This window comes from Epinephelus lanceolatus, chromosome 1 (genome assembly GCF_041903045.1).
Source record: "Epinephelus lanceolatus isolate andai-2023 chromosome 1, ASM4190304v1, whole genome shotgun sequence".
NCBI classification, from domain to species: domain Eukaryota; kingdom Metazoa; phylum Chordata; class Actinopteri; order Perciformes; family Serranidae; genus Epinephelus; species Epinephelus lanceolatus.
Window position 1 is genome coordinate 41,125,449 of NC_135734.1, and position 27,920 is coordinate 41,153,368.

At 41.1% G+C, this 27,920-nt stretch overlaps 1 protein-coding gene across 1 annotated transcript; it reads left to right on the top strand.

Annotated features, from left to right (window-relative positions):
* The first annotated feature begins 580 nt into the window (after window positions 1-580).
* On the top strand, window positions 581-27,667 carry lrrc38b (leucine rich repeat containing 38b). Its single transcript, XM_033627489.2, has 2 exons — window positions 581-2,169; window positions 26,815-27,667. Exons 1-2 carry the CDS (start codon window positions 1,542-1,544, stop codon window positions 27,060-27,062), a joined length of 876 nt encoding a protein of 291 aa, XP_033483380.1. The 5' UTR covers window positions 581-1,541; the 3' UTR covers window positions 27,063-27,667.
* Window positions 27,668-27,920: the final 253 nt, after the last annotated feature.

Below are 27,920 nucleotides of genomic sequence, written 5' to 3' on the forward strand. Positions count from 1 at the left end.
ATGCTATTTTGCTGGCAGCGCAGTTAGGGGTGTGATGTACCCTTTGCCGGTACTTTGAGAGTTACACAGTTTCTTTTGTCTAATTTATGCAGGTGTAGCGGCCACACTGTTCTTTTGTTAATTCACCCATCAGTGCACTAATGCTGGACTTGCAGGAACAAAATGAGTAAGGAAATGTTTTAGGATAAAGGCTCATGCTGTACATTTTAACAGGTCACAGTTTTCCAGTTGAAGACACAACTAATAAAGCTTCTCCAAGGAACAGGCTGTGTTTAAGAAGATCTTCTATATAATTGTCAAACAGTGAGGCTTACCTTCAGAGCAACGGCTTGCTGTTAATGGATTAAAAAGCAGGTAAAAATGTTAAAAAGAAATGAAAGTCAGTGAGAATGTATAATTTCTCAAAATAATTTGCCTCAGTATTTGTTATTATTTTGTTGAACATACAGCTGAATATGCTTTAAAATAAAGTAACAGCATCACAGATAAATATCTCCTATATCTCAGATTTCTCCAGAAACAGCTGATCGTCATTTCTTCACACTATAGGAAGTGACATCACATGTTGACAGCGTGGCTCAGGCACGCCTCCCTGGAAATAAGGAGAGGGGAGAGGGCATGAGATAAACCGTGGTTGATTCAGAGGCAGTCGTTGGATTGGCATGGCTGTGTGCAGCTCAGCACTGCGATCTACATCCACGAGGCTCCTGCCTGGACATTTGGATTCTCTCCGCACAGCAGCACAGCCTTGATACGGTGCTGGACAGCGTAACATTGAGCTGTGCTGTGTTTTAACAGCAGGGCTTTGGGAGATAAAGAGGGAATAATAAGGGGAGGGGGGCAACCTTACCACACACTTGAGCGATGTGCCGTGAGCTTCTCTCTCTCTCGTTTCAGAGCGTCAGGCTTTTCTACACAGAGACCTGGGACTAATGGAGGGATGCACTGATGTTACTCTTTGCTTGTCATGCTTGAATCACAGCTTCATATATCCTTTTGTGTCAGAGACCTTATTGTCTTCGTCTGCCACTGCCGCCAGCTCTACTGTGGGGTAGCGTGGCGGACAGAGCCCCCTCCTCAACCCCCCTCTCCCTTGTCTGTGCCCCCGGCTTCTCATCACTCCCAGCTCGCTCGTGTCTATTTACCTCTCTTAAGCTACCCTCCCCTCTCTGTTAAGCTCCGTCTTTCTTGCTCTCCCGCTCCCTGCTGCTTACTATCTCCCTCTCTTTGCTCCTTCAAAGCAGGCAGTCTGCTATTCTATCCAGGCGGCTTGCTACATGATCTCCTGGAAAACAGTTTTCGCCGCCGCTCTGCCTCCTCACAATTCCAGAGCCCTTCCAGATTTCCATCTCTACAACGGCAGGATGTTCCTTCGCGAGGATTGATCCCCATCCGCCCCCCTTCACTTTCCCCTTCCCCTCCCTTGTCCTGATCTCCTGCCCTCTGACCCCTACCCTCTTGTTCTCTACCCCCACCCTCCCTCTCCCATTCGCCCTTACCCCAAGCCTCTTTCCCCCATAATTCATTTCACCCACTTGACCATGTTGCCATGTGTCTGCTGGCTCCAGCTTATCCTCATCTTGCTGTCCTCTGTCTTATGGACCCTGGGGGAAAACTGCCCAGCAACCTGCCTGTGCCCAGATCCTCACACTGTGGACTGCAGTGGCCGTGGGCTGACCCGTCTACCCAGTGAGATCCCCTTGGATGTGCGCAGGCTGTTGCTGGCCGACAACTGGATACCCAGCATTCCCTCAGACTTCCTGGTTCTGTACAGTGACTTGGTCTACCTGGACCTCCGGAACAACTCCCTCTCCCACATAGAGCCAGGGACCCTTAGCACCTCTTCCAGGCTGGTCTTCCTGGACTTGGGCAGCAACAATCTGACTGAAATCCCCAAGGGGACTTTTGGGGAGTCTCGGAGCCTGATCAAGCTACGGCTGGGCAACAACCCATACCTGAGCATGGTGAACGAGGATGCTTTCCTTGGCCTCACCTCTCTAAGAGAACTGGAACTGGAGCGCAATGCACTGTCGACGCTACAGGTGGGGGCGCTAAGTCAGTTGCCCTCCCTGCGGGCGGTGAGGCTAGAGGGCAACCCCTGGGTGTGCAACTGCAACTTTGCCAACCTGTTCACATGGCTGATGGAGAACAGTCACAAGCTTCCAAACGGTAAGCAGCAGCAGCATCTAAGAAGCGTTTGCTTTCCATGTGCTTGACCCAAATAAAGCGTATCTGAGCACAACATACAGGAGTATTATTGCAAATCCATTGCCATAACGCTGCTCCGGTCTATTTATGTTTTCCCTGTAGGAGAGGGAACCCCCTCCCTCCCCCTTGTTCTAATTTTATCTCTTTCTTCCTCCACTCCCAAAGCATATAATGTGTGTGACTGACTATGTAATATGAGACAATAGCACTTGTTTTAAAGTGAAAGCTGCAAGGATGCTTTGTTTTTGAATGTGATTAATTTCAAAATACAAAAACAAGACACAATTCTAAAGGCAGCATCGTAAGAAATGACACAACCCGTACTAAGAATTTTAGCTTTCAGTTTCTCCCGTTCTCACCATGCATATAAACATTGACCTCTATCCTGCGTGGTAGTCAAATCGATCAATTTGCAGCTTATATTTATATAATACTTATTTTTATATAAGCCAACCATTTGGTGGACACTGTAATTCAGCAATATCATCAATTATTTTCTTCCTCACACCAATGGAAATCAACCCCCCATCTCTTCTTCTCCTTCTCCGCTCTATCCATGTGAATTTTTAGGCCCATACTATAGTCTCTGTCTACCACTGTGATTCAGCCTGGAGGGCTGAGTTAGATAACAGGGCTGAAGTTTTGGTGTGCTCGAGTGTGCAAGGCAGTCTGAATGTGTGCATGAATATCTGAGGAACAACACAAGACAAAGGGGATCACTGTGTCCCTTTTAGAAGAAGTATTATACTGTGGGTGAGATCTGCTTACATGGAGCTGATTGGTGGCAACATCTAAAGCTAGAGAGATGTCCTGGATAAACACAAACCATCACATTGTTTTAATCTGTGTGAATATTATTCATGTTGAGGTAGATTGTATAGAACCTAGATCGCCTGTCAGGAATAATTTATCCCCAGACAAATCATAGTAATGTTTTGTTCAGAGGGACCCATAAATGTTTTTACTGAAGGTCGGCTAATGTATATTACTATTAAAGCCCTGACAAAGGACACAGACAACAGTTATCTCGTAAGTGCACGCCAGCACGTGGGAGCAGAGGAGGCAAAAATAAACAGATCTGACAGTTCAGCCACACATGACTAGCAGCTCGTGCTGTTATCATATTCAGATCAGAGTGCAGATTTGACGTATTACACGGCTTAATCTGAGAATTTAATATGAATGCAGCTCGCAGTGTTATGACATATGGACGTCGAGGGCGTAGTTGAAAAACATAATTCAGTTTTTAAATACAGTACACAGTGTTTGTGTATAAAGGTGTACAGATAAGGAGTGGGAGCATTTATATCTGTCAGTGCTCCAAGGTTGTTTGGGGTGTGAAATGTTGACCTAACAAAAAGAACATTTTTTTGTCCAATGAATAGCAGTGGACTAAATCTTGTTTTTAATCTCATTTAATTGGTTAGACATCAAAGCCTCTGCATATGGATATGTTGTAATTATGCAGAAGATCTCATAACAAAAAAATGGTAATTTTTCAAATTGCAAATTAAAATGAAAATCTTGTTCTGGCTCGCTAAAGCTTTAACTCAATTCCACTAAAAAAACTGGCTGCCTGCTGCAAACTGCTGACAACTCACAAAAGCAAAAACTCCTTATATACATTTAGGCCATGGTGTACCACGCTATTGATACTGCATTTCTCCAGGGCTCTACATTTGCCCCAAAAACAGACAAGTTTGGGTCTGTGAGGAAGCAAAGTTGATAAACTGGCAAGAATACCTAATTCCCCCTAGTAACAGGCTGCAAATGCATTAATCACGGCTTCTAAGTGTTGTCAAGTGCAAGGCATAATGAATTGCATTAATAGTGCTGGCCAGGCAGACATCAACAACAAAGAAGAAGCCAAGGGCCTGGCCAAGCTGCTGGCATGGCTGCCAACTGGCCCCAGTGTATACACACACTCAAATTGAGTTAGTAATGCGTATCTCACTTCATATGCAGCTCTTACATCCCCATCAGTGAGTGTTTGCTTTCTGACCCCAGAGACGAGTCCACCGGCTCAGACAGAGCAAACACACATACATGCTTATTTGTACAGGACATCTAAAGTGGTCCACATTTGGGTTTTTGTTGATATAATTTTATAATTTTCTTTGGCCAATAAAAAGGTGTTTGGAATGTACTTTGTAATGCTAATGATGCTGGGGGATTGGATGACAAATAACATTTTAGAAAAAGGAATAATTATTCTCCATCTGAGGTTCTTCTTTTCTAAGGCGATGCAAATGAGTTCTGTAACAGGTCAGAGAGGCCAAAAGATGTTTCACTGACCTTTAAATATCCTCTAAAACAAGTTTTTGTCTTTCTGTGTGTATAATTTATAGAAGAGTTGCTTTATTTTTCTAACACTAAGACAGTCAAAAGTACAACAGAACTAGCAAATACTTAGACAATGCAATACAGTGCACATCTTTTACTTGTTATTGCAGTATTGCAGTATTAAAGAATAATCCGTCACCATCAGCAGATGTTAACAGTAAACTCTGAAGTTTTAGACAGATTATGAAAATACAAAAAACAGGTCCGCACACCTTAGTTTTAATCATATCACCACGTGACGTTTCAGGTACCAGCCCTTCATCAGACATGAACAAGATAAGGAGACACACCTCTGTATATCCTCCTGAGACCCTGTGTCCTCATACAAAGACATCACATTTTGGGTTTACTGGACCTTATACATCATTCTGCTTAACGCAGGCCTGTTGTCCTCGTTCATGGACAATTTTTTGTGGCATCTAGTGGTAGTAAGAGCAAAATACACTAATCCATGTAAAAACAAGATGGCAGCCATCTCTGCCAAGTCAGTCTGCAGCCGATACTGACACAAAAGTGGACAAGGTCCAAAACCTGATCACATTTAATTGTCGAAACGTGTTCATTTATTATAAATACAGTGTCTAGGTTGATGTTCCAACAAATTTGACCAATTCTAGCAACAGTAACAAGCTAGACGCTGTTAATTAGGAAGTACTCATTTGCAGACATCAGGAATTTTTCATCAGCTCGTTGACGGACATTGGGACTTTATTATCATCTCCTTTGAGGACATTAGGGCTTTACTGTTGTCTCCTTTGAGGATATCGGGACTTTATTTATTTATCGTTCATAAAGTTTAGTTTTTTATACTGATCAGGTACTAATCTCAAATAGCTAGGAAAAATTGAAAACGCATACCAACGGGACACCCGACACACTCCTGACACATGTGTTCGGGTGTCAGGAGGATATACAACCAATGGTTGTCACCCAACAGATCATGTGATACTGTAGCACAGCTACACAGAAACGGAGTGCAACACACTACAAAACCAGTACAAAATGACACCACAGGAAAAAAGTTCATTTACAAAAAAATGTATTGAACAAATACTATATTTACAAAAAGACCAGCAGTGCCTTGAGTATCACCTAGAATATCACAATATTTTAGTATTAATATATTTTTATATATTTATATTTAGGAGCCCTGGACATTACAGAATTTAGTGCTACTCAATGAGAAAGACCAAATCTTGAGCAGCATGTAAACATTGTTTATGACATTGCTGTGGTAATTCTCATTGAGTTTTACTACTTTTTGTAGTATTAGAGGCACCTCTATTTTTAAACAAAACAAAACAAAATCCAGAAAATTTTAAAGAAATATATAAATCATAAATATATCCTCCTACAATTTCACCTTGAATTTGCATGTCGCTATGATGTTTTTTTTAACTGATGTTTTAGTCATGTGATAATCGAGGTGATACTCTGGGCAACGCTGACCTTTTTCTAAATATTTTTTTTTTTATGTAATTTTTTGTAAATGTATTCCTGTGGTGTCATTTTGTACTGGTTTTTTAGTGTGTTTCTGTATAGCTGCATCTGTTATCCCATGATCTGTTGGGAGACCACCATTGGTTGTATATACAGAGGTGTGTCTCCTTATCTTTGTCATGTCTGATGAAGGGCTGGTGAAATGATTAAAATTTCCGAAAGGAGCAGTTTCTGGTGTACTGACCTGTTGTTGTATTCTTGTATTTGTTCTTCTCTCCAGCATCCAGTATTTATCTTTTTTGGATGTGCGTGCTGTTTTTTGAGTCTTTAGTTGAGACCAGATTATCAAAATTTAAGAATTTCCAATCACACAACCCCTGTTTTACCATTTTGTGACAGTTATTTCCTGCAGACATTTCACTACTTTTTGGAGCACTGCAGGAAAATCACTTGTACAGATTACTGGTAAACACAAAGTACGTGGGAGGATTGTGGTAAGTAAGTCGCAGGCACCCGTTGCACTCGTCCCCCTAAATCCAGACTTCCAAACCCGGCTGGTCCACATGCAGACATCATACTCCCAAACCTAATTAACATAATGACTGAGCTCTCGATCACGGAAAAATGCTTTGACCTATTCCCTGGAACGCTGTGTTGGAAGTGGTTACAAAATAACAGATGGACACTCATTAGTGAATGAGGTTGACTTGATAAGCTTTTCAATATGTATCAACTCTAACAGCCATCATGAGTGTGGGTGGCTCCACTTAATATCTCATTCATCGTAGAGGAAATCAATTACAGAGGCAAGAATTACTCTTTAAATTGTACATCAGTGTGCTTTTTCCGTCCCCGTGGGAGTTGCATCCTCATGTCTGATTCATCATACAATAAATCAGTTAGCAGGCCAGAAAATTACAGTTTAAATTTTATTTGATTGTGGCCCCTCTTAAAACCAAGAGCTCCACTGATGTTCAAAACACGTAAAGGTTGAAGCTGCCAAAATGATTCCTGTATCTCAATTTCACACTGTCATGTACAGTTTATACTTACACCTACAAAAAGCAGGGATGCACAATATTGGATGTTTTTGCCAATATCCAGTATGCTGATCTATAACAACTTATTTGGCACCGATTGATACCGATATCAATATATCCACTTTGTCCACCTATCTTAACCACCTGTCTTAATGTGATGACGCCCAACCATGATTCTTTTTCTTAACCTAACCTAACAATTGGGGGCGCTAATTTGCAGTAAGAAGCTCATCTACAACAAGCAGTGTTTGAGTGACATTGGTTTGTAACGTGAAACTGCTTTATTAAGTTTTTTTTACCCGTTTCAATCACCGGGTACGGTTTGTTTTGGAGAGGGAGAGACCTCTGTGGATAATTTGGCTCCCACTAAAAACCCCCGAACGTCTGGATCAGAAAAAATGTGAACACACAATAGCATGTGGGGGGCGAGCCGCCCATTTCCGAGATGCCAAACAGTGTGGGAGATACTGACTTGTAACGTGAAACTGCTTTATTCAGTGTTTTTACTAGATTTACCGACCTGGTGTGTTTGTTTTTGAGAGGAAGAGACCTCTGCGGGACAATTTGGTTCACGGTAAAAACCTCCTGAACAAGGAACACTGAAGGAATTCTAGCCAGGAGAAGTTTTAGCTGGTTGCAGTTTTCAAGTCACCGCTAGACGCCACTAAATCTCCCTAAATCTTACACACTTCACCTTTAAAGTACGTAACGTGACAACACCCAGCCATGATTGTTTTCCTAACCTTACTGATAGGGGTGCCAATTCATCACATTTACAAACTGAGCATAATTTTTCGTAAGATGTCATACGAACCTTTGTATGAGGATTATGTTCCAGATTTGGAGCACAGTATGACGGGAGCGTGTTTTTTCTTTCAAGTTTTTGGCTGTACTTTCAAAACCATTACCAGGACAAAGTACAGGTGCTGGGAATAATTGAATCAGCTAAAACAAAGTGTGTCTATAGATTTCTCAGTGGCATTAATTCATCAGATGATGTCACAGGATGTCATAATGTCCAGACAAACATGTCACCAGTAGAATGATTTAACAGAATGTTAGACTAATTTTTTAAAAAAAAAATATCGATTTATCATGACAAAACTGTACTGCTATTTTAGCAGTCATCCTAAAATATATCTATGGCTCCCCCTGTGATGGCCTGCATAATGTAGCAGCTGCAGAGCCCATGCTGTAAACCCAATTCCCATTCCATTTTTCACTTCCTGATTTCCCCTGTGATTTCAAGTTCACAAAGCAGCACACTCTTCTGTTTGCGTAACTTTGATTACTGCCGGTCAGCATGATGAGTGGGTGGAAGATGGTTTGAAATTCTGGACTGCGTTTGGATCGAAAAAACATTTCTTTCCACATGGCCGTGTTTTGTCTCCCATGTGCAGAGTAGCGTCAGGTATTCATTTTGAGCTGCACACAATCCTACAAACACACATTTAACTGCCTGCATGCTTCTGTGTTTTTTGGTAGCATTTAAAAGTTTTTAAGGCACCAATCAGGTTCATAAATGTTTTAACGGAGGGATGAGTGTAAACATGATCCACTGCTGTCTCCAGTGCTCTTGGGTTAAGGATGAACAAAGGCCATGTATAATTCAGAGTGACACAGTTCTACGGCACATTGGCCAGGGTAATTGGAGCCAGAGCTGCCTACAGGGCAAGGCAGGCCAACTCCCATGAGAGATTGAGGCCGAAGCCCATCGTGGCATTGCTATCAACACTAGTCATGACCTGAACAGTTTCACTACAAAGTAGCAGTTCATGTGACAGGGTCAAAGTCTGAATTTTCCTCCACAGCCTATCAAGTTGCTCCCCAGAAACCTGTTACCGCACGGCAAGAGCAGCTCTGAAAAATATGACCACACGCATGATGCCATGCCGCCCCACACGACATTACTTGCTATCTTTACTCCCTGCGTATGTGATGAGAAAATATCTATTCCATTAACACAGGCTGACAGCTTCTTTTATCTTGGCCTAATTTAATGTTTATTTAAAGTTGGGATGTGAGAGAGAGATGGTGCTGGCAAGGGAGAGCGGAGTGTGAATAGGTGGACCGAATTACACAGTGTGATAGCATCAGCTTCTGCACGGACAGGAGCAGAAAGGGATAATCTGCCAGTGTCAGAAATAAAAGGTGAAAAGCCAAAAGGTTTATTTCACTGGCCGTGTGCAGCTTTGTGGATGATATATACTCTTCCTCCAGTGTACGGTCAAGTGTGAAGCATAAATTGCTAAGAACTGCATATTTAGCATTTTCAACATAATGAATTGTGACATTAGACAAACTTTGTAAAAAGGCATCCACTAGGTCTGACCCAAATGCTTCGAAGCTTCGATCGTTGCCATGGTAATCAATGTCCAAATCAGTGCTTAAATGCACTGCTCTTGTACACCATTACCCCAACATTCCCAAATGGCCCTCAGTCTCACGTAGCCTCCACAGAGCTGTGTCAGCACTAGAGAAAGATCTAGAAACACTGATTATCTTTCTGCCATAGGGGGAAAAACGCTCGTTTGTTTTTGTTTTGTTAAAACCAGTCAGAGTCGTCTTTGGCGGCACTAAACTCAGTATGCAGCGACGGTGCTCATGCAAAACAGTGTCGGGGGTGAACTTCTTTGGTGGAACATTTGCACGTGATGAGGTGAGCCCTGTCCTTTAAATTGTCCCGCAAAAGAAAATTATGTCGCTATGTGGTTCAACTTTACTGATAAAAAGACAAACCTAATTTGATATCTGGGGCCCGAGAGGTGAAGCTTGACTGTACTAAAGCTCTCAATTGTCCGTTAAAGCCTCAGACAATTTGCTGGCTGTATGTGGCTCTAGCCGAACATTATGACGATGGTATCACAAGTGTATGTGAAGTGGAACAGATCGCTACACTGGTGAAGTCACTGTCGCCGGCCTATGCTTCTGCCACAGTTAAAAAATGTGGCAGATCACCTTGACTGGCAATGTCAGAAAAATGATCAACATCGAGGGCACAAAAATCCTGCAAGACGGTGTCTGGGCTTTTCTGAGGTGCCTTGATGAGTTCTTTTATTCATTGTAGATCTTTACAACAATTTACAGAAAGAACAAAGCAGGCATGCCTTATTACACAATCCAAATCTGCGACAAAATGTGCCACTTTCAGTGTGCAAGTTGTTAGCTCAGAAGTGGTTGTTTCTCGTAGCAGAGAGAATTTGGAAATGGTAACGCGCAGACAGTGGAAGGAGGAAGAATGCCGGCTGAAATCAGCGCCCCAATGGCAGGCTTAAAGCCACATAAATCGAGAAATAGTAATCGAACATAATTCATTATGCATCAACATTAGTAGTTATTCTTAGACAAGGATATTTTAACTTAGTGATCGGCTCAGTTTTGTGATTACAACAGTTTGAACACCCCTGACAGCCTTACAAGCCATGTTTCCATCAGCCTGTTTAGATGCGCATCTAGAAGTATCGCATTGGAAAATTATGATGGAAATGACAAAATTTGAATTAAAATCCCCTGACTCGCACAAACTAAAATACGCTCGCTTTAGCCAGGTTTTGGTTGATTCAAAAAAATGTTGATTCGCAAAACGGGGATGGAAACAGTTATTTTTGAATTAAGTCTGACGTAGCGCACCTCTCTCCATGGTGATATCCACACTCCAGGTCGGGAAGGCGGTAATGCATTTACAAGCTGGTTGCCAACCGCCAGAAAACGTAGAAGAAGAAGAAGAATGCAAGACTTGTTTTGTTTCCGGTTCTGCGGTTCGTAGTTTTCACCAAAGTCCGTACATTTAATGGGAACACACAGGATTCGTATTTCTTTTAATGCGCATTTCCCAATGATTCAAATCACTTTTGTATGGAAACATAGCTACAGATAAGCTAGCATGATGTTGAAAAAGTCCAGTGTCAGAAATGGATTAAAAATTTACAAAGATGACCTCCAAAAAGTGCCAGATGTGCCAGTAGGAAACTGGCATGTTTCCTTCAAACAACAAACAACAAGCAAACCTGAGCGTTGTTAAGTAACCGTCTTGCAAAGTATATATTCTCTTGGGGCCTCAGCTTCTGGTGTGCATTTTTGATTTCTCCAAGCTATTTGAGATCAGTAGGACCTGATTAATATAAAAACTAAACATTGTCTTTGAACAGGAAGTAGTTTTAGAGAAAAAAATGATGTCCTAATATGATGGGTTTATCTTAATAGTCACAAGTGTGTAATAAAGTGTAAAAGTGTTCACCTGAACATTGTTGTGCAAAAACTAAATTACAAATAAAGCAACAAATCTCAAAGTCTTGTGATTTGCTCATTTACAAACTCTGCCACTTGATCCATACTCCAAGCTAGGAATGTCCTTTTGTCTGACAGAACAGTCTCACACCTAATTGGTCCCAACGTCCTCAAACAAGACAATTATAAAGGCTTGTTACTGTTACTAAAATTGGTCAAATTTGTTGCCATATCAAACTGCAAATATTATTAATCATAAATAAACATGTTTCAGTCATTAAATGTGGTCAGGTTTTGTACTTTGTCCACTTTTGTGTTGGGGTCGGCTGCAGACTGACATGGCAGAGATGCCTGCCATCTTGTTTTTACGCAGATCAGTTTATTGTGCTCTTGCTACCACTGTATGGCACAGCAAAGTGTCCACGAGTGAAGACAACAGGTCTAGGTTAAGTAGAATGGAGTATAAGGTGCAGCAAACCCAGAATGTGATACCCTCATATAGGGACGCACGCACTCAGGAGTATATATTTTTTTGCACTAGTTATAATGACTATGACTACAAGCTGCGTGCTGACAGTGGCTAATTATCACGTTATCTTTGGTGCATTGATTCAAAAAATGTCCTCATCTGTCATTACTACATCCCCCCCACTACCCCATACAGCTTCGATTAATCATGAATATTTCTCACTGAAGCTTTGAAAACCACCCAAAAAAACTGGTATTTGGCACAGCCCTAGTATCTGCTAGTATTTGTAGTATTCACCTTTTTAGTACCGTCTCTTTATGTTCGGAAATGAGCTCCTTTCTGTGTGTGAATTTGTGCCTTTGTGATGAGACATTTTGAATATGCCCATGGTGCAGTGATGTCAGCGAGTCTCCACGCAGAAGGAATTCCCTCCTGAATGATTCACCCTCGACCCACTGTCACATGGATGCTTGTCATTTTGTGCATTCATAACACATTCGGTTCCTCTCCGACTCCCACTCTTGCCCTCTCCTTGTATCATTCTCCCTGAGGTTTCCCTGAGACTCTTTCTCCCAGTGTTGGCGACTAAATAATCCTTCTATTTCTCTGTAATTATGTCTGCCTGGTTCTTTTCACATCTACTGAGTATTGGACATGAGTGGCATATTCATCTCATTCAATAAAGTAAGGAGGGGACAGTTTTGTGAGTCATTATCACGACTGGATAATTTAGGTGGAGTGTCTAGACACTAAGCGTGGATGCCAACTCCTGCAGGGGTCTGCAGATGTAAGATTGTGGTGATTTTGCCTTTGCGATTGGTGCAGAGATCAATCTAGACGGACAGTGTGGTGTTGAGGGAGGGAGGAGAAACAAGCCTCCAATATCAGTCTGTGACAGCGAGATAGATCAATCACGGCCTAGACAGCAGATAGCCTATCCCCTCGGCTGGCTGTAATCCTAAATGTAATCCATCAACTGCCCGCGCCAGGAATGTTACATAGCTGTGTGGCCCGACATACCTGATAGTGTTAAGGCATGATTTGTGTTGCATTATGGGATGGTAGCCTGAGCCAGGCACACTTTTTGAGATCATAGTGGTGTTTGGGGTCGTTCAGGGACTTCAAATGTTGTACTGTATCAGCTTACCCATTTATAAAGCTGATATTGACCCACTGTAAATATGGTTTTATTAAAAACTGTCATCCAGTTAGATAGTTTATGAGCATGAACCTATAAATTCCTTAAATATCCTTAATTATGAAATGCATTTCCTTTTCTTTACTGCATTGTTCTGTTCTTTAAATGACTGTTGGTGTATTAAGGTTTTCTCAGCCACAGTCAATCTCAATTCATCTCAGTTAATTAAAATGAACGGATTTCATTATAGGTTCTGATGAAGCGACTTAGACTTGCAAGAAAAACCCACCAGCACATGTTCAACCTGCATTTGACCCGTTCATATAATCCGTGTACATCAAATCATAGAGACTCGGGTCTGCATCTGTAGCCCCATACACATCATCACTTAACAGAATTACATTGAATAAAATAGGTACCCAATAAAGTTATAAGCACCAAACACAGTTAGTTTTTCTCCTGCACTCCCTTTTATTGTAGACTGTTGTAAACTGTCTGTTTCTCTGCCTCTCTTAATGTTGTTCTTTTATAAATTTGTTCTCTATCATGTCCCAAAACCAAACGGAAACAAAATTTCCATGCTAACTGTGAACCCTGTTCTGGGTATTAAAACACATCAGTGTTTTAGGGCCAGTCTACACATATACAGATTGCTATAAAACAGATATTCCCCCCTCAGTTGAAAAAAAATAAAATCTCTCCACACAAACTTTGTTCTACAAACATTCCCCATACACACTACAACGCAAAAATGACTCCAGATGCTCGCTGGCATTAGCTGTCTCCCATGTTCACCCCTTGTCACAAAGGTAGTAAAGTGTACAGCCTACCTCTTTCAAAACACCCACTGGAGATCTTACCACCGTTGATTCCACTTTGATATTTGGCCCAGTTCAGACCAAAGATTCACAATGACACAAGATAAAACATGCAGCTACTTGCAATGCACCGTTCTGCAACATTTTAAAAACCTGCCGGTTCACACCAATGCAACTAGATGAGATGGTGTATCATCTCTATGCAACAACTCTCTGTACGTCCATTCTGATTTGCAGCGTCTCAGGCTTATTTTGTGGCTGAATATAATTTGTAGCTTCTTAAAATATGAATGAGGATAGTGATAGTGAGATACTGGCTACAAAAAAAAAAAAAAAAAATGATAATATATAAATAATAAATACATCACAATAATATAAGTAAGCAGTGCCAGTTAGTTAGTTGGGAGCAGGCAAACACGGCGTCTGCAGTAATTTTGACTTGACCAGCGGACTTACAGTAACTACAGGCCGATTGGCTGTAGCAACAGATGGCGACCTTTACGTTCTAAATCCAGCAGTTGGCGATTTGACCAGCTGAGTTGCAGGTGACACCATCAGCCGGCATGAGTCCTGTCCGACGGCCAGTTCACACTGCTGCAAGTTTTCTCTGCAACGTTATAAAGTGGTTTCATCTCGTCACAGTTCTTGGGTCTGATCTGAGCTTAAGGATTAAGTCACTCACTCAAAGACAAAATAGATGATGCTCCAGACATACAAAAGTTTCCCTTCCAGTCCTCACCAACAACAATTCCTCTCAAAAATTGTCCCACAATCTTCTGGTTTGACCGGGTCTGATCTAAAAACCATTGTCTCTGTTGAACTTAAAACCAAGGATGCTGAGGTGGAAGGGAACTGCCCATTGGTTCAACAGCCCATTGGTTCGACATCCCATTGTTCTGACCATATTAAACTCATTGTTCCGAAGTCCGTTCCGAAATCATCATGACGCCCTGTGGTTAAGGTCTGGTTAGGTTTAGGCACAAAAACCACTTGGTTAGGGGCAGGAAAAGATCATGGTGTGGGTTAAAATGAAAAAGAAAGTGGCAAACACATAAGCCGTGAGCCTGCTCCGCCTCAAGCCGGTCGCGGCGCACCATACGCCCGCCGTGAGCCGTTCAGCACCGCGGACAGTCGGACTAATGGGATGTCGAACCAGTGGGCTGTCGAACCAATGACATGGACCCGAGGTGGAATACTAGGTGCAGCAGATGTCTCCGTTGGTCAGGGATGTTATGCAGCAATACTACGTTTAAATTCAAAGTAGATATTATACCAGGCAGTGCCAGCAGAATGTAAACAAACTAGTAAGTTGGTCCTCCATTGTTATTGTTCCTGGTGCTCATTACACAAAGCAACAATGGGCATCCATGAATTGAGGAGCTGTCCACAAATTTGCACATTAGAAGGCGTTTTATATCTCCCTAGAACTCTGTTTGTATGTGGCCAAGATGGCAAAACGTAGAGGAAAATACCAGTTTACAAAAATCTATGGACATATAGACAGTTTTTAAACTCTGACATAGAAGATGTGCATTAAACAACAAGTGATGTGAATACTTGACAGTGTGAAGCTCCAAGTTTAACATCCATTACACATTATACAAAACACTGAATGCAAAAGGCTGAGAAAATAGGCCCACTGATTAAAAGAGGTGGCTGCTTTCCAAAATTCCAAAACTGTTGGCACCAAAAACTGAAGTGTTTAAAGGTAGGAAATTAACATTTTAGCAAGCTAACGTTAGCAACTGTTTGTCAGTCAGCTTAGATTTATTCTGTTACTTTGGCCTGCTGGTTCTTGAGTCCTGTTTGGTAGCAAGGTCCAGTTTTGATCGTAGACACAAGCTGGGATGAAGGAACAGCAAAAACTAAAGAAGACTAAAAAGTACACGTGTTGTTTGTAACTTTAGACCTAGCTAATATCAGGAAAAAAGGTAACTTGCTTAAACAAATTCAGTAACTGTCATTATAAAGAGCTTTTAGCTCTTCATTGGGCCTATGGGTATACTTAATTCACACAGTCAGATGATGGGAAAATGAAAAACCTCCTTTAATTCAGATTTTAAAGTATTCAAACGTTATTCTGTGATGTAGTTACCCTCATAGCCACTCTTAGTTACAGAAGGTGAGTGGAAATTGTCCCTAAATTTGCTATCTTTGTGTGGCATTTTTGTAGTGGGTTGTAAAAATGTGAAACCAGATACCGGCAAACAGAGTGACTCATTTTTAATCAGCTGAATTGATTGTACAATAATGGACTTTACTGCAGTCATTTTCCCGCCGGTTTGTTGACACTCTGATTATTTTCTTTGCTAAGTCGGAGATAAGTGTCAAAAATATCACGCCGATCCAACTTAAGTATTTTCGAAGCTGTTTTTAAGATGCACACCGAGCTCAGGCTATGTTTAACAGATATTTGTTTGACATAAAGCAGCCCAGAGTCAACAGATTAGCGACGCACTTTCGTATCAGACACAGGTCTGAGTTTCCTGCATGTCTAATCCGAGGCCACATTCGCTAAGCCTGGACGTCCGCCCTTTGCGAGAGCTGTGCACATTCTGTCAGACGAGCTTGTAATGCTGAGTAACTATAATTATGGTGTTTGTTCCAGAAGATTCCACTTTTGGCCAAATACCACAGCTGTTCAGTAATTCCCCCCTTTTGTCAGGCAGTGTAATAAGCCAGTGTGCCCTATTGTGTAATTTTAGTTCTTAACTGCAACTGTGCAGCTTAGTGGAAAGCCGTTATCTCTGCTTGCAAAGCCTGTATGTTCTATTGCAGGGTACATAGGATGTGTGTTTCTATTCAGATAAATGAGAAGTATGTGAAAATATACATTTCAGACACCCAAAGAGAAAGTTTTAGTATGGTATGGTGCACTCATATATCAAGACTAAAATGAAAATAGTTTTAAGATTACCAATAAAAGAGTCGTACTTTATCCGTCTGTCCACCATCGTCCTCTTCACCAACTCTTATCGATCATAATATATGTAATTATCCTGTAAGTCCTGCAGGGCCCGTGTGCTCTCCAGGATAACTGCAGTCTCAGATGTTATTAATCAAGCATCTAGGACAGGCAAGACCAGACAGGACCGTCTCAAAGGCAAAGGCCAAGTCTCAGAGGTGATGGGTTACTTTGCTATGCAGTAAGTGCCCTGTGAATATACAGACAGAAACAGACGGGACAGGTGCTCCAATATATTGGATTTTCAGGTGCATTCAAAGTTTTCTTTGTCTTTCGTAAGATGTGTGGCAGTGACACTAAAGGTGAATTTGGTGTTTTTCACTTAAATTGCTGTTGGGAAATTAATTAGAACAAGGTCAGCGATTCTGTCCGTGTCTGCCTCTTGCTGAAGTCTCTGTTTGCACATTTTATTCCTCTCTCTGCTGCTTGTGTCTCTTCATTTAACAGTCAGGAAGGGATTTATTTTGAAGAAAATTGGGCTAAGTTAAATGACAGACATTAGAATAAATCATTACTAACTTAATACCAATGTATGATTATGAAGACAAAAAAACACTGCTTGTTTGTGAATTTTGAGGTCCAGACAGTGTTATTCACGAAAGGCTGAGAGAGAAGTTGGAAATGTCGCAGTGAAAACTCTTCTACCTAAAATCCCCGCTGAGTCAAACTGTAATTTGGAAACTGAACTGATGATTTTAGATTGTGAGCCATATGGTTAGTTATGCAACACAATTCTTAAAATATTAGATTTAAAACAAAACATTTTCAGCTCATTACTGTCACAGATGAGATTAACCATCTCCTAGATGTGTTGTGCACTTGTCTGTAAGCCTCGCTGGTAGACTTGGATGCAGTGGTGCATCTAGAAATTTTTCACAGGGGTGGCCAGATGGGGCTTCTGAAAGTGTCTTGATGTGGCAAACCAAAACCCATAACTGAAAGATGATATATATTTCAATATCTAGGCTATATCTTTCAATATGCTGTTGTACTATATAAGCTCTTTGACAATTAGGTCAAAATGAGTTATGGAATCGCATACTGATATACTTTGGTTTCTTATTTTACAGTAATTATTACTAATTATCTGGTGTGCATAGACTAATACCAGTGCAGTTAACATTTTGAGTTCCACAACAATTTGGTTTTGCTTTTCCCTGGAAAAACAGGAATAGGTTGGTTACAAACACCTGGGATTGATGGCTCAAATGCTGCTGGGAAACTGAAACTCTGAGAACCGAAACACTGGAGCAATGGGCATTTGTTTTTGTGATGACCAGCTGTCAGACAAATGGGTGTTTGGTCCAATGGGATGGAATGAGGCTTTGAAATTTTGGGCTGTCGAAACAATGAGTTGAAGACTTAAAAAGTCTTGAAATGTCTTAAATCCAATGTCACAACAGTAAGGCCTTTAAAGTCATAGTCTTGCGTGACCAGCCTCCTTTACTTCAGAATGGGAGTCTGGGGACATTTGTCTTTCGTTTTGTAATGGAAATAGGTGGGGATATCCAGATCACATGACGGCGTTGCCATAGGTCAGAGACGTTGCAGCTCTGCAGTATAGCTGAATCAAATGAAATCATATCCATTTTAATCTCTTCTTGCGATGCACTGAACACTTCCTTTTCTGTTGTACTACGGACAACAATTCAAGTAACAGCAATTCCGGTGTAGGCGGGTGTAAGGCAACAAATGTTTTATCTAATTTAATTTATTTACCATTCTTTTTGTAAAAATGACTGGTGAAGCCTTTCTATATAAAAGTCTACATTTCTAATATTGCAAATCTTTGAGAAAAAAAACAAACTATAATACTGTCATTTTATTTCATACTTGCACTTACCTGTTGGCAAAATGTAGCTTGACTTAACTCACTTTTAATAACCATATTCCTACATAACACTGACCTCTGCAAAAGACCACATATATACTACCTACCTGCAATGCTTACCTGCCATGCTTAAATAAGTAAAGCATGATTTGTCCAAAAATCTGTCCTAAATTTGGGTAAAAGGTGTCTTGAACGGGTCTTAAAAAGCATTAAATTTAACTGGCTGATACCTGTAGACACCCTGCCTTTAGATGTGGTGATTATAAACTTGGTTTTTACTTATTCCGAGTGACATTAAAAAAAGTTCTTAAACAGTCTTAAGACTAATTTGCCTTAAGCTGTAGGAATCTTGTAGTTTTTCATTAGGCGGCAGCGTGCAGCTGCATACGTCTTCTGCTCAGTGGGAATACTTGAAAAGAGACACTGGCGCTCGGAAAAGACCAAAAAACGCTGGACGGACACTCAGACATAATGCGTTGTGTATCTTAATGTTTTAAGCAATTCATTGTTCTTCAAATAGGGGTGTAGCAGTTGTATCAGGGTGGCTGTGCCCCCCCCCCTCATTGGTACTGTCACTGCTTGCATGTTACTCACACTGTTTAACTGAGCAGTTCTCTCACATACACTCAACTGAGTTTGTTTTGATCTCTAATTCCCACAACATACGGTAGACATGTCTTACAATGAATCATGCCAGGAACCAGCGAGCTCGTTTTTGGCTCCACCAGGATTGTTGGTATTGGCGCCTAATCAGTTTGGAGCCTCATTCTAGATGCCGGGTTTATTCTGACTCACTGGATGTGATCCTGATCCAAGCTACTTGAGTTCTCTGTGGAGCCTGTCCAGCACGCACTTGCTATGTGCTACGGCTCTTGGTTCGAGCCTGGTTGTGGCCTGTGTGTGTGTGTATGCCAAGATGGGAACAATGCCAGCCATTTGTAAAAAGAACACACGTAGAGTACACAGTTACATACATTAATGAGGTGTGAATCATACTTTCAAGCAAAGTCACTAAAGCAGGACTTGGATGTGACATTTTCATAGGAATAAAGAGAAACAGCTGGTGACATTCTCTTTTTTTTCTAATTGTCAACAAATCCCCCGAGAAGAGAGAAACCAGCAATTAGCTTTCCTACAATGACACATAAGCCTCATAAAGCTTATTTCTCCGTGCCATCAACCCTCCATTCTTGTCCAAAGACTGTTACAGACACATAAATTAGCCACACTGTTGTGCTGGGTGACATGTTCCTTCATTACAATAAACATAAACACTGTTGTTTATCTTGATTCAGTCACACATACACCATCCTGGCACCATTAATGCTCACCAGGGCACTGAATGTGTATGTATTCACAGCTAAAACCAGTCCCAAAAAATGCAGAATTTACTCCCTTTCAGTAAAGATTGCTAACAACTACAGTGCTCCGATATTTAAGGTTATTGTTTTGCTTTTAATGACCTATTATTGCTTTGAAAATAAAGCTTAATTCATGGCTAAATTGACCTATGCCTAAGCCACGCCCTCTTCCTCTCACTCAGACAAAATATCAGCATTCAGTGACCAGTGCTATGGCAGGTGTCACAGTACACAGCATTTCGCAGGAGGCAACTGATGATTTTTTGAGACATAACGATCAAATTTTGGTGCATCAAAGTGCCACTGAAGTTGGGAACTGCCCATTGGTCCGACAGCCCATTGGTTCGACATCCCATTGTTCCGAACATATTAAACCCATTATTCCGAAGTCCGTTCCGAAATCATCATGATGCCCTGTGGTTAAGGTCTGGTTAGGTTTAGGCACAAAAACCACTTGGTTAGGGTCAGGAAAAGAAAAAGAAAGTGGCAAACATAAGCCATAAGCCTGCTTAGCCTCAAGCCTTTCCCAGCTGACCCAGAGCCGGTTGTGGCGCACCATACACCCGCCGCAAGCCGTTCAGCACCGCGGACAGTCGGACTAATGGGATGTTGAACCAATGGGCTGTCGGACCAATGACATGGACCCCTGAAGTTAAGGTTTTTGGCTCAGAATATGAGAAAAGGATAACGGCCTTTTTACCATCTTTACCAAGAGTGTCTCTCCGTTAGTTTGGTGCTACAGTATTTACACTGAATCATTCAGCATAACGTTTGCCAACCTTTGTTATCTCTGTGATTACAGATAAGTTAATGAAGCTAAGCTCCAGAAGTTAACGTTAGCTTAACTAGAGCCCTTTGGACAACAGCTAACAATGATGTACGATCACCAAAGTACAAAACTAGAACAAAATAGGCTAATGAACTCCCAGCAAACAAGGTGACATGATGAACAACGCAGCTAGGAGCTAACGTCAGGCTAACTTTAGCTAACGTTAGCTAGAGATGTTAAAGATAACTTTATATTTCTTTCCAGCAAAGTGACAATATGTTGCCTCAAACACGATGTTGACTTACCTTAGAAGAGATGTAGACATCATTGTTAATCTTATTCACGTTGAGTTGATGTTGTGGTCTAACGTTACCACACAACTTTATCCAAAGGAGACACTTTTCTCGGTTGAGATGTGGTTTAAAGGGTAAAAAATACACCTCGTCGCCCAGCCTCTCAGGATACCTTGTGTCAGAGTTGCATGTACCCCATGCACACCGTTTGACCATTTTTAAACTTAAACTTTAAATTTCGTCCAGGCAGAGGATGTCCAAGTGTATGGGAATGGCTATACTCACTGTGATTGGCTCATCACGTTTGAGGGCGGGGCTTAGCCATAGGTCAGTTGTTAAGGTGACTCAACTTAAACTAAAACAACAGCCCCAAATAATCAGCACAGTCTCGTAGGTATACCTCCGTCATGTATGCTTGTAATGAACTAAATGTATCTATACTTTACTAGTGATAGGAGGGAGAGGACATCCTGTATTATCTTGCCACATCCCCCACATACTATTGTGCTATGTGTAGTGTTTTAATAGTTTATTTATTTTTGTTTTATTTTTTATTTAACCAGAAAAACCTCTTGAGATTAGAATTTTTTTCTTTACTTTTTCAAGGGTGTCCTGGCCAAGATAGGCAGCAATATTAGTTACAGACAGACAGCATAAAACAAAAATGTACAGCTCTCTCACAAGAAAAGTCAAAAAGTATGTTACTGAGCAACTACATATGATTGCAAAGACCAGCTGAGATACACCGTGATATTGGCATGTAAGATTATATACAAAAATCCTGCAACAGTGCTTTGAAACAGCCGAGAGGAACCAATGTGTGCAGCTTTACGTCCATCTGCAGAAGATTCCACATACAAGAAGCTGCACACAGAAATGCACGCTTGCCAAACTCTGTACCTACCCTCGGTACAGACAATGTAATCTTTAAGAAAGCTTCAGAGCTGCAGCACAAAGCCACAAGTCAAGGAAGTGCTGGATGCAAAAAAATAATACATGAAAAGAGATCAAAACATCAACACGCTCATTTGCATTGTGAATACTGTTGTCAGATCTCTGTCAGAGATGTAAGTCTACAATACAGGCAGAATCTCTTCGAAAAATGACATGTTAAACAACAAAAACAGACACTTAATATAAAATAAAAACATAACTGATGTATTATTTTCCTGTAAGTTGGGCGTTTTAATGTGTATGTGTGTGTTTGTGTGTGTGTGAGTATATCTTGCGTCCTCTACTAATTGACTGTTAGAGGGAACGTGAGAATCTGTATCTCGTATTAGGGATTAGTGTCACTAAGTTTTATCAAGCTCTTAAAGAGTTCAGTTACGAACCTAATTAATAGTGTAGAGAGTCAATCGGAGGAGCATGGAAACCAATTCCATGCCATCACTGATTTCCATTATTTCCTTTTTCCATTTTCACTAAACGGTTGAAAGTAAATTTTTTACACATATTGGTACATGTCCAACTAAGTTTTACATAACTGACTAATATAAGCATGTTATATTATTGGAAGTTGAGTTGTATACTTAAAGTTCTGCTATCTACTTGCTTTAGTAACACTGACATGTTTAAACACACACTCAGAATTAAGGTTTGGTGATTGAACATAAAGTCATAAGATGCGCTGTTACATTTGTGTGATAACAAAGCATGCTGCAAAATGTGCTGACTGTTGAGCAAGGAGCCAGAATTGATGTACTGCCAAGTGTGTGCATTTGCATGTGCAGTATCAGTAGAAGTAGCCGCCCACATTGCAAGGCTTCATCTCCACCCACCTTTAAGCTAACATTGACATCAATATGTCTAGTTTTTCCATACTGTACATTGTCAATATGAAGGCAGTTAATGGCTGTATAGATTATGGTCTGAAGTGTTTGCAGTTCTCATTCACTGGAACAGCATTATAAGTGTGTAATTAGCACTTCAGGTTAAACTCAGAGGTTGACAAAGTTGTCAGTAGAACAAGTAGAATCAATTACTCTGTAAGCAGTGGGAAGTGAACACCCTGTAATGTAGTTTCAGTGGTAATACCATCGACCAGTCTTTAACATATTACAGTTAAAAGGACAGGTCACCCAAAATTAAAAGATATGTGTTTTTCCTCTTACCTGTAGTGCTGTTTGTCAGTCTAGATTGTTTTGGTGTGAGTTCCCTGATGTTGGAGATATCGGCCATAGAGTTGTCTGCCTTCTCTCAGTTGTAATTGAACTAGATGGCACTTGGCTTGTCTGCCAACCAAATCACTGCACAAAAGGAAGCATTTCTCTATTAATCGATGAGTATCTTGTGCTTGTGACAGGGTGGACAGAGATGAGCTGTAACGCTAGCTAGTTCAGGTAAGGTAGCTAGTATCAAACTAAGGTGGATGCTTCCTTTTGCATGATGACACAGTCGGCGTGTGTAGTTCAGTAGAAAGAAAATAGTTCCAACATGAAACTGCTCACAACAAGGTCTGTGGATTATCATGAGTAACCAGATCATGATTTCTGGAAAGAGACATTGCTGTTGATTTTTTTAAAATGATATTTTTTAGCACCACAAGCTGAGTGCCATCTAGTTCCGTTATATTGGAGAGAAGGCAGACATCTCTACGGCTGATATCTCCAGTACACGGCAATAGGGGTGTAAATCACTGGTTTCATCACGATCAGGTATCATATCAATTCTTTGGGCAACGATACAATATTTGCTGATAGTACAAAGTCTGCCATGATACGATTGCAGTGCAGTGCAGTGTGCGTTTACTTTATACTGACTTCATTAACACACATTACAAAGCACAGTAAATAAGTTAAGTTCTTCCCAAAAGTCCTTTCTGAAAGAAGTGTTTTGATTTTAACCCAAACCATCATCGGTTTCATTAAACTTCATCTCTATTTGGTTTAAAACCCTGACAGCAAACTTCACCCAAAAGACTAGGGGTGGGAATCTTTGGGCACCTCACGATTCGATTACGATTACGATTCAGGGGCTACGATTCGATTATAAAACGATTATTGATGCATCTTTAATTTATGTATATTGATGCACTTTTTCACAACACACATTTCTTTTTGTCTCACTGAATAAGCATTCAACACTTGCAATTTTTAAAAACAGTGCATTTGTAATAAATAGTTGAATTCATTTCCATTATATTTTATTAAACATATAAATGGAAATGCTTGCAAACTGAAAAGTTACAACTTCGTTGTATGGAACCAAAGGTAACAACAGGTATCTTAAATCACAAGATAAAATGCGCAGTTAGAGTAACAAATGATTCGGTGGCGACAGACGTCCACGCATCACATGTAACTGCGTTCCTACCTACCTGCCTTCAACAGTGAGGCCATGACTTCTGTTTTGGTTTGATGGTAGAGTGTCGGTGAAATAGCGTCGGGATGGGATGGTGTATCTGGGCTCCAGTGTATGCAGCAGTGCTCGAAATCCCTGATTTTCCATGACAGAATAAGGACGCAAATCCTTGGCAATAAATGCCGCGATGGCCTTCGTAATTCGCTTCGCCTTTTCCGATGAGGGTGGCAGCTTTCTAATTGCTTCCTCGATTGTTCTCTGGTCAGTAGCGCCACTAGTAGCCGCAGCAACAACAGCCTGCCGTCTCCCTGACTCCTCCGTCAGGTGGAATCGAGTTACATGGCTTCTCATGTTTGTTGTGTTACCAAAGTATTTTATTTTAGCACGACACAGCTTATATATAACGTGGCTCTTGTCCAGTTCGCTTCCGCCGTCAACGTTGTAGAAGCCTAAGTATTTCCACACGTCTGCTTTTAAATTAGAAGAAACTGTTCAGCTCTCATGGCGAGGTGGGTAGCGGTCAGCCATGTTTGTTTTCCTCTGTGCGCGTGTCACCGTGTCTGCTTCAGGTGCGCATCCCAAAGTGTCCCGGAGATGACACGTACCGCGCTTCTTAGTTCGGCATTATTTAGAACCTTCTGTATTACTCTAATTAACAGATTTAAATAATCGAAATTTGGACGTTTGTGAATCGATTCAGATTCGTTCACGTCCGAATCGCGATGCATCTAAGAATCGGAAATTTCCCCCACCCCTACAAAAGACATAAAACAAGAAGATCATTAAGTAAAAGTATCAAGTTAATCTTAATAAAAACTGTCAGTTGTTTTTTGATAATCACTCATTATTAGCTTTAGCATGTTTATGATGCATAAACAAGCCTAGTGGCTAGCGGACTTTCCTCCATTCATAACTTAAATGGCACGTATTATTTATTCTTTTTCTTACTCACCGGTGGTTTATGTCACAGCATTTCTCGACAGAACAACACAGTTATATGAATTTTAGCCTGCATGCGCATTTTTACCAGCATAAGATAGTTGAAACAGCACAGCTAATGTTGCTGTAGTGAGAAGTCAGCAAAGTAAGATGCCCGTCCAGGCCGGTAACGTTGGGGCGTGTTTTATCTCATAACTGCATTGTTTGCATACGGCATATTCTTTGTCTGTTGACCCCTTTATTTTCTCCGAAATCAGTATTTGGGATTGTTCCCTGGTTAATAACTTTATCCTCTTCGTCTTTCTCTTGGCTGCTTGCCATCTGCCTGCTGCTGTTTTAAGTAACGACTTTCAAAATAAAAGCATGTCCTAAAGATGACAACATAGATTGTTGATCATTGAATATATATATATATATATATATATATATATATATATATATATATATATATATATATCGATTCAGATCGATGGCTTGGTAACGCACACCAAAATGATCTAGATTAATAAATCGCACTACAGGTAAGGGGAAAAACATATATTTTTGGGGTGAACTGTCCCTTTAAAGCTGCTCTAATGATCCAGTCTCGATCTCATTTGTAGTCATGAGTTGGGAAAGTAGGCTCAATGCAAGACTTGTACCCTTGACACACAATAAACCACAGCCACTGTCCTCTTCCATTTAAATGATGGCTGAACAATAAACTATGTGCTAGTGACAGAGACATGGAGGGCAGCGCTCACTGATTTATCATACTTCCATCGTGAGATGAGTTTGGTCAAGGTGCCCCCGTCTCAGACGCTGCCCTTTACTCATACATCAGTAAATTTTTGAGACGCGACCAGGAGTCACATTTAATGAAGGACTATATTCTTCGAGATTTGTCTTGTGCAGCTGGCATCTTAAATTAAAATGATTTAAATTGATGTTTGCTCCTTTCTCCAAACCGTGTACAAAAGATGCAAATGGATTTGTCTTGTTGTCAGAGGCACAGAGATGACGATCATCCAGAGCAGCTTACACAGCACTACACACATATGGACAAAAATAAAGCCTCTTTAACAGGGCAAATGAAATAGTTTTAAACCCTCAACAGTTGGACTTTACATTTACACTATCACTGTGCTTCACAGTGTCTTATTATTGCTCCTTTATTTCCACAGAAGCTGCAGTCATGCTGTGGGTGGGTGTACTGTATACACAGTGCAACTTCATCTCATAAGTGAAGACTTCTGATTGACCTTACAGTTATTAAATCAGCTCCCACTCTGAAAAAACTGCATCGCTCTGTTGAATTCGCATCTTTTACAACACGACTCTTTCTGAATTAAACACTTGCGTACAAACAAGACACCTTGCAAAATATACACTCTGATTACTGCAGACCTCTGACCAGGTGTGGGCTGTGTGAGCTGTTTCTCTAATGGGCATATATGCATCACCTCAAATGAAAGATCTTTGGGGAAATAAAGGAGTACTTACATTTGCGGAGTACAGGCAGCACAGATGTAGCTGCACTGTGCTCGCTCCTCTATATGATGCAATTTCTGAGCGGCTGCCATTTGAATACATTCATCTAAAAGTCCATTAATGTGACATTATTCACTGCAACTCAGCAGACTGAGCATGTCGAGTAAATCTGTCTAATCTTGTTTCCTGTTCCATCGCAGGGGTGGAAAGTATGGAGTGCTCTCTCCCCATGGACGGCAGACGTGTATCCCTGTCGCAGCTCTCCAAGGACAGCTTCCGTGAGTGCCAGGCCACCCTGACTCTAACAGACCTGCTCATCATCATTTTCTCTGGCATCTCAGTGTCTGTGGTGGCCATCATGACAAGCTTCTTCCTGGCGTCAACTGTTCATTGCTTCCAGCGCTGGAGTAAAGGCACCAAGGGGGATGAAGAGGAGAGTGAGGAGTGAGACGGGGGTTGGGGGGTTTGTTTTAAGGGCCTGCGTGGCCCTGGTACTGCAAACAATGAGAGGATACCGCAGACAGTGTGTGCTACATGTGACAAGTTTCATGCTGCCTCCTCCCTGGTGAATATCCAGGACTGTTTAACGGTAGGATCTTGCCCTGGTACAGTTGCAGTTGTTTTCTTTGCACGTGAAAAATGGTAACAAAGGACATTCCCGAGGAATGAGCCAAAGTCCCAGTTAAAAATAGTGAGTGCCCTCCACTAGCAAAATGATATTGTAGAGATCGTATTTTTGGCTGCGTGAGCCTGTGGTCATCTTTTATGGCTACTGACTCTTGGCTCAGTGTTGTAGGCCTGCACAATTATAGCGAGGCTAATACTCTTATAATGAGAGAGTAAACAATTAACAAAGAAGTGTTGCTGCTGTGCTGTCACATTAGTATTAGACGAGGTGATAACTTCTCTCAACGTGTAATCACATTGGACATGTACCCTAAAATCCTGTAAAGTGACATCAAAGTTAGGGCAAACTTTTAGATGATTTTCGGCTTCATCTGTCTAGGGAAGAATCCACGATCCCATTGAGAAAAAAAAAAAAAAAAGAAGAAGGATGTCATACCGACCAATGACCTCAGTAATTAACTGCCTATATACCATGATATGCTGGCATATCCTGCCATTTACAACGTCTTTTTTGGACAGCCTCACTCACATTCAAACGTGGTTCACAAGCCACTACTGTTGGCAAATACTGTTGTTCCTTCTGCGTGTAAAATTAGACAGTGGCAGAGGTGTCAGTAGGAGCTGGAGGGATTTGGATAATGGCGAGATGTTGCTGTAGGAAGCTGACATGCTGTAGGCA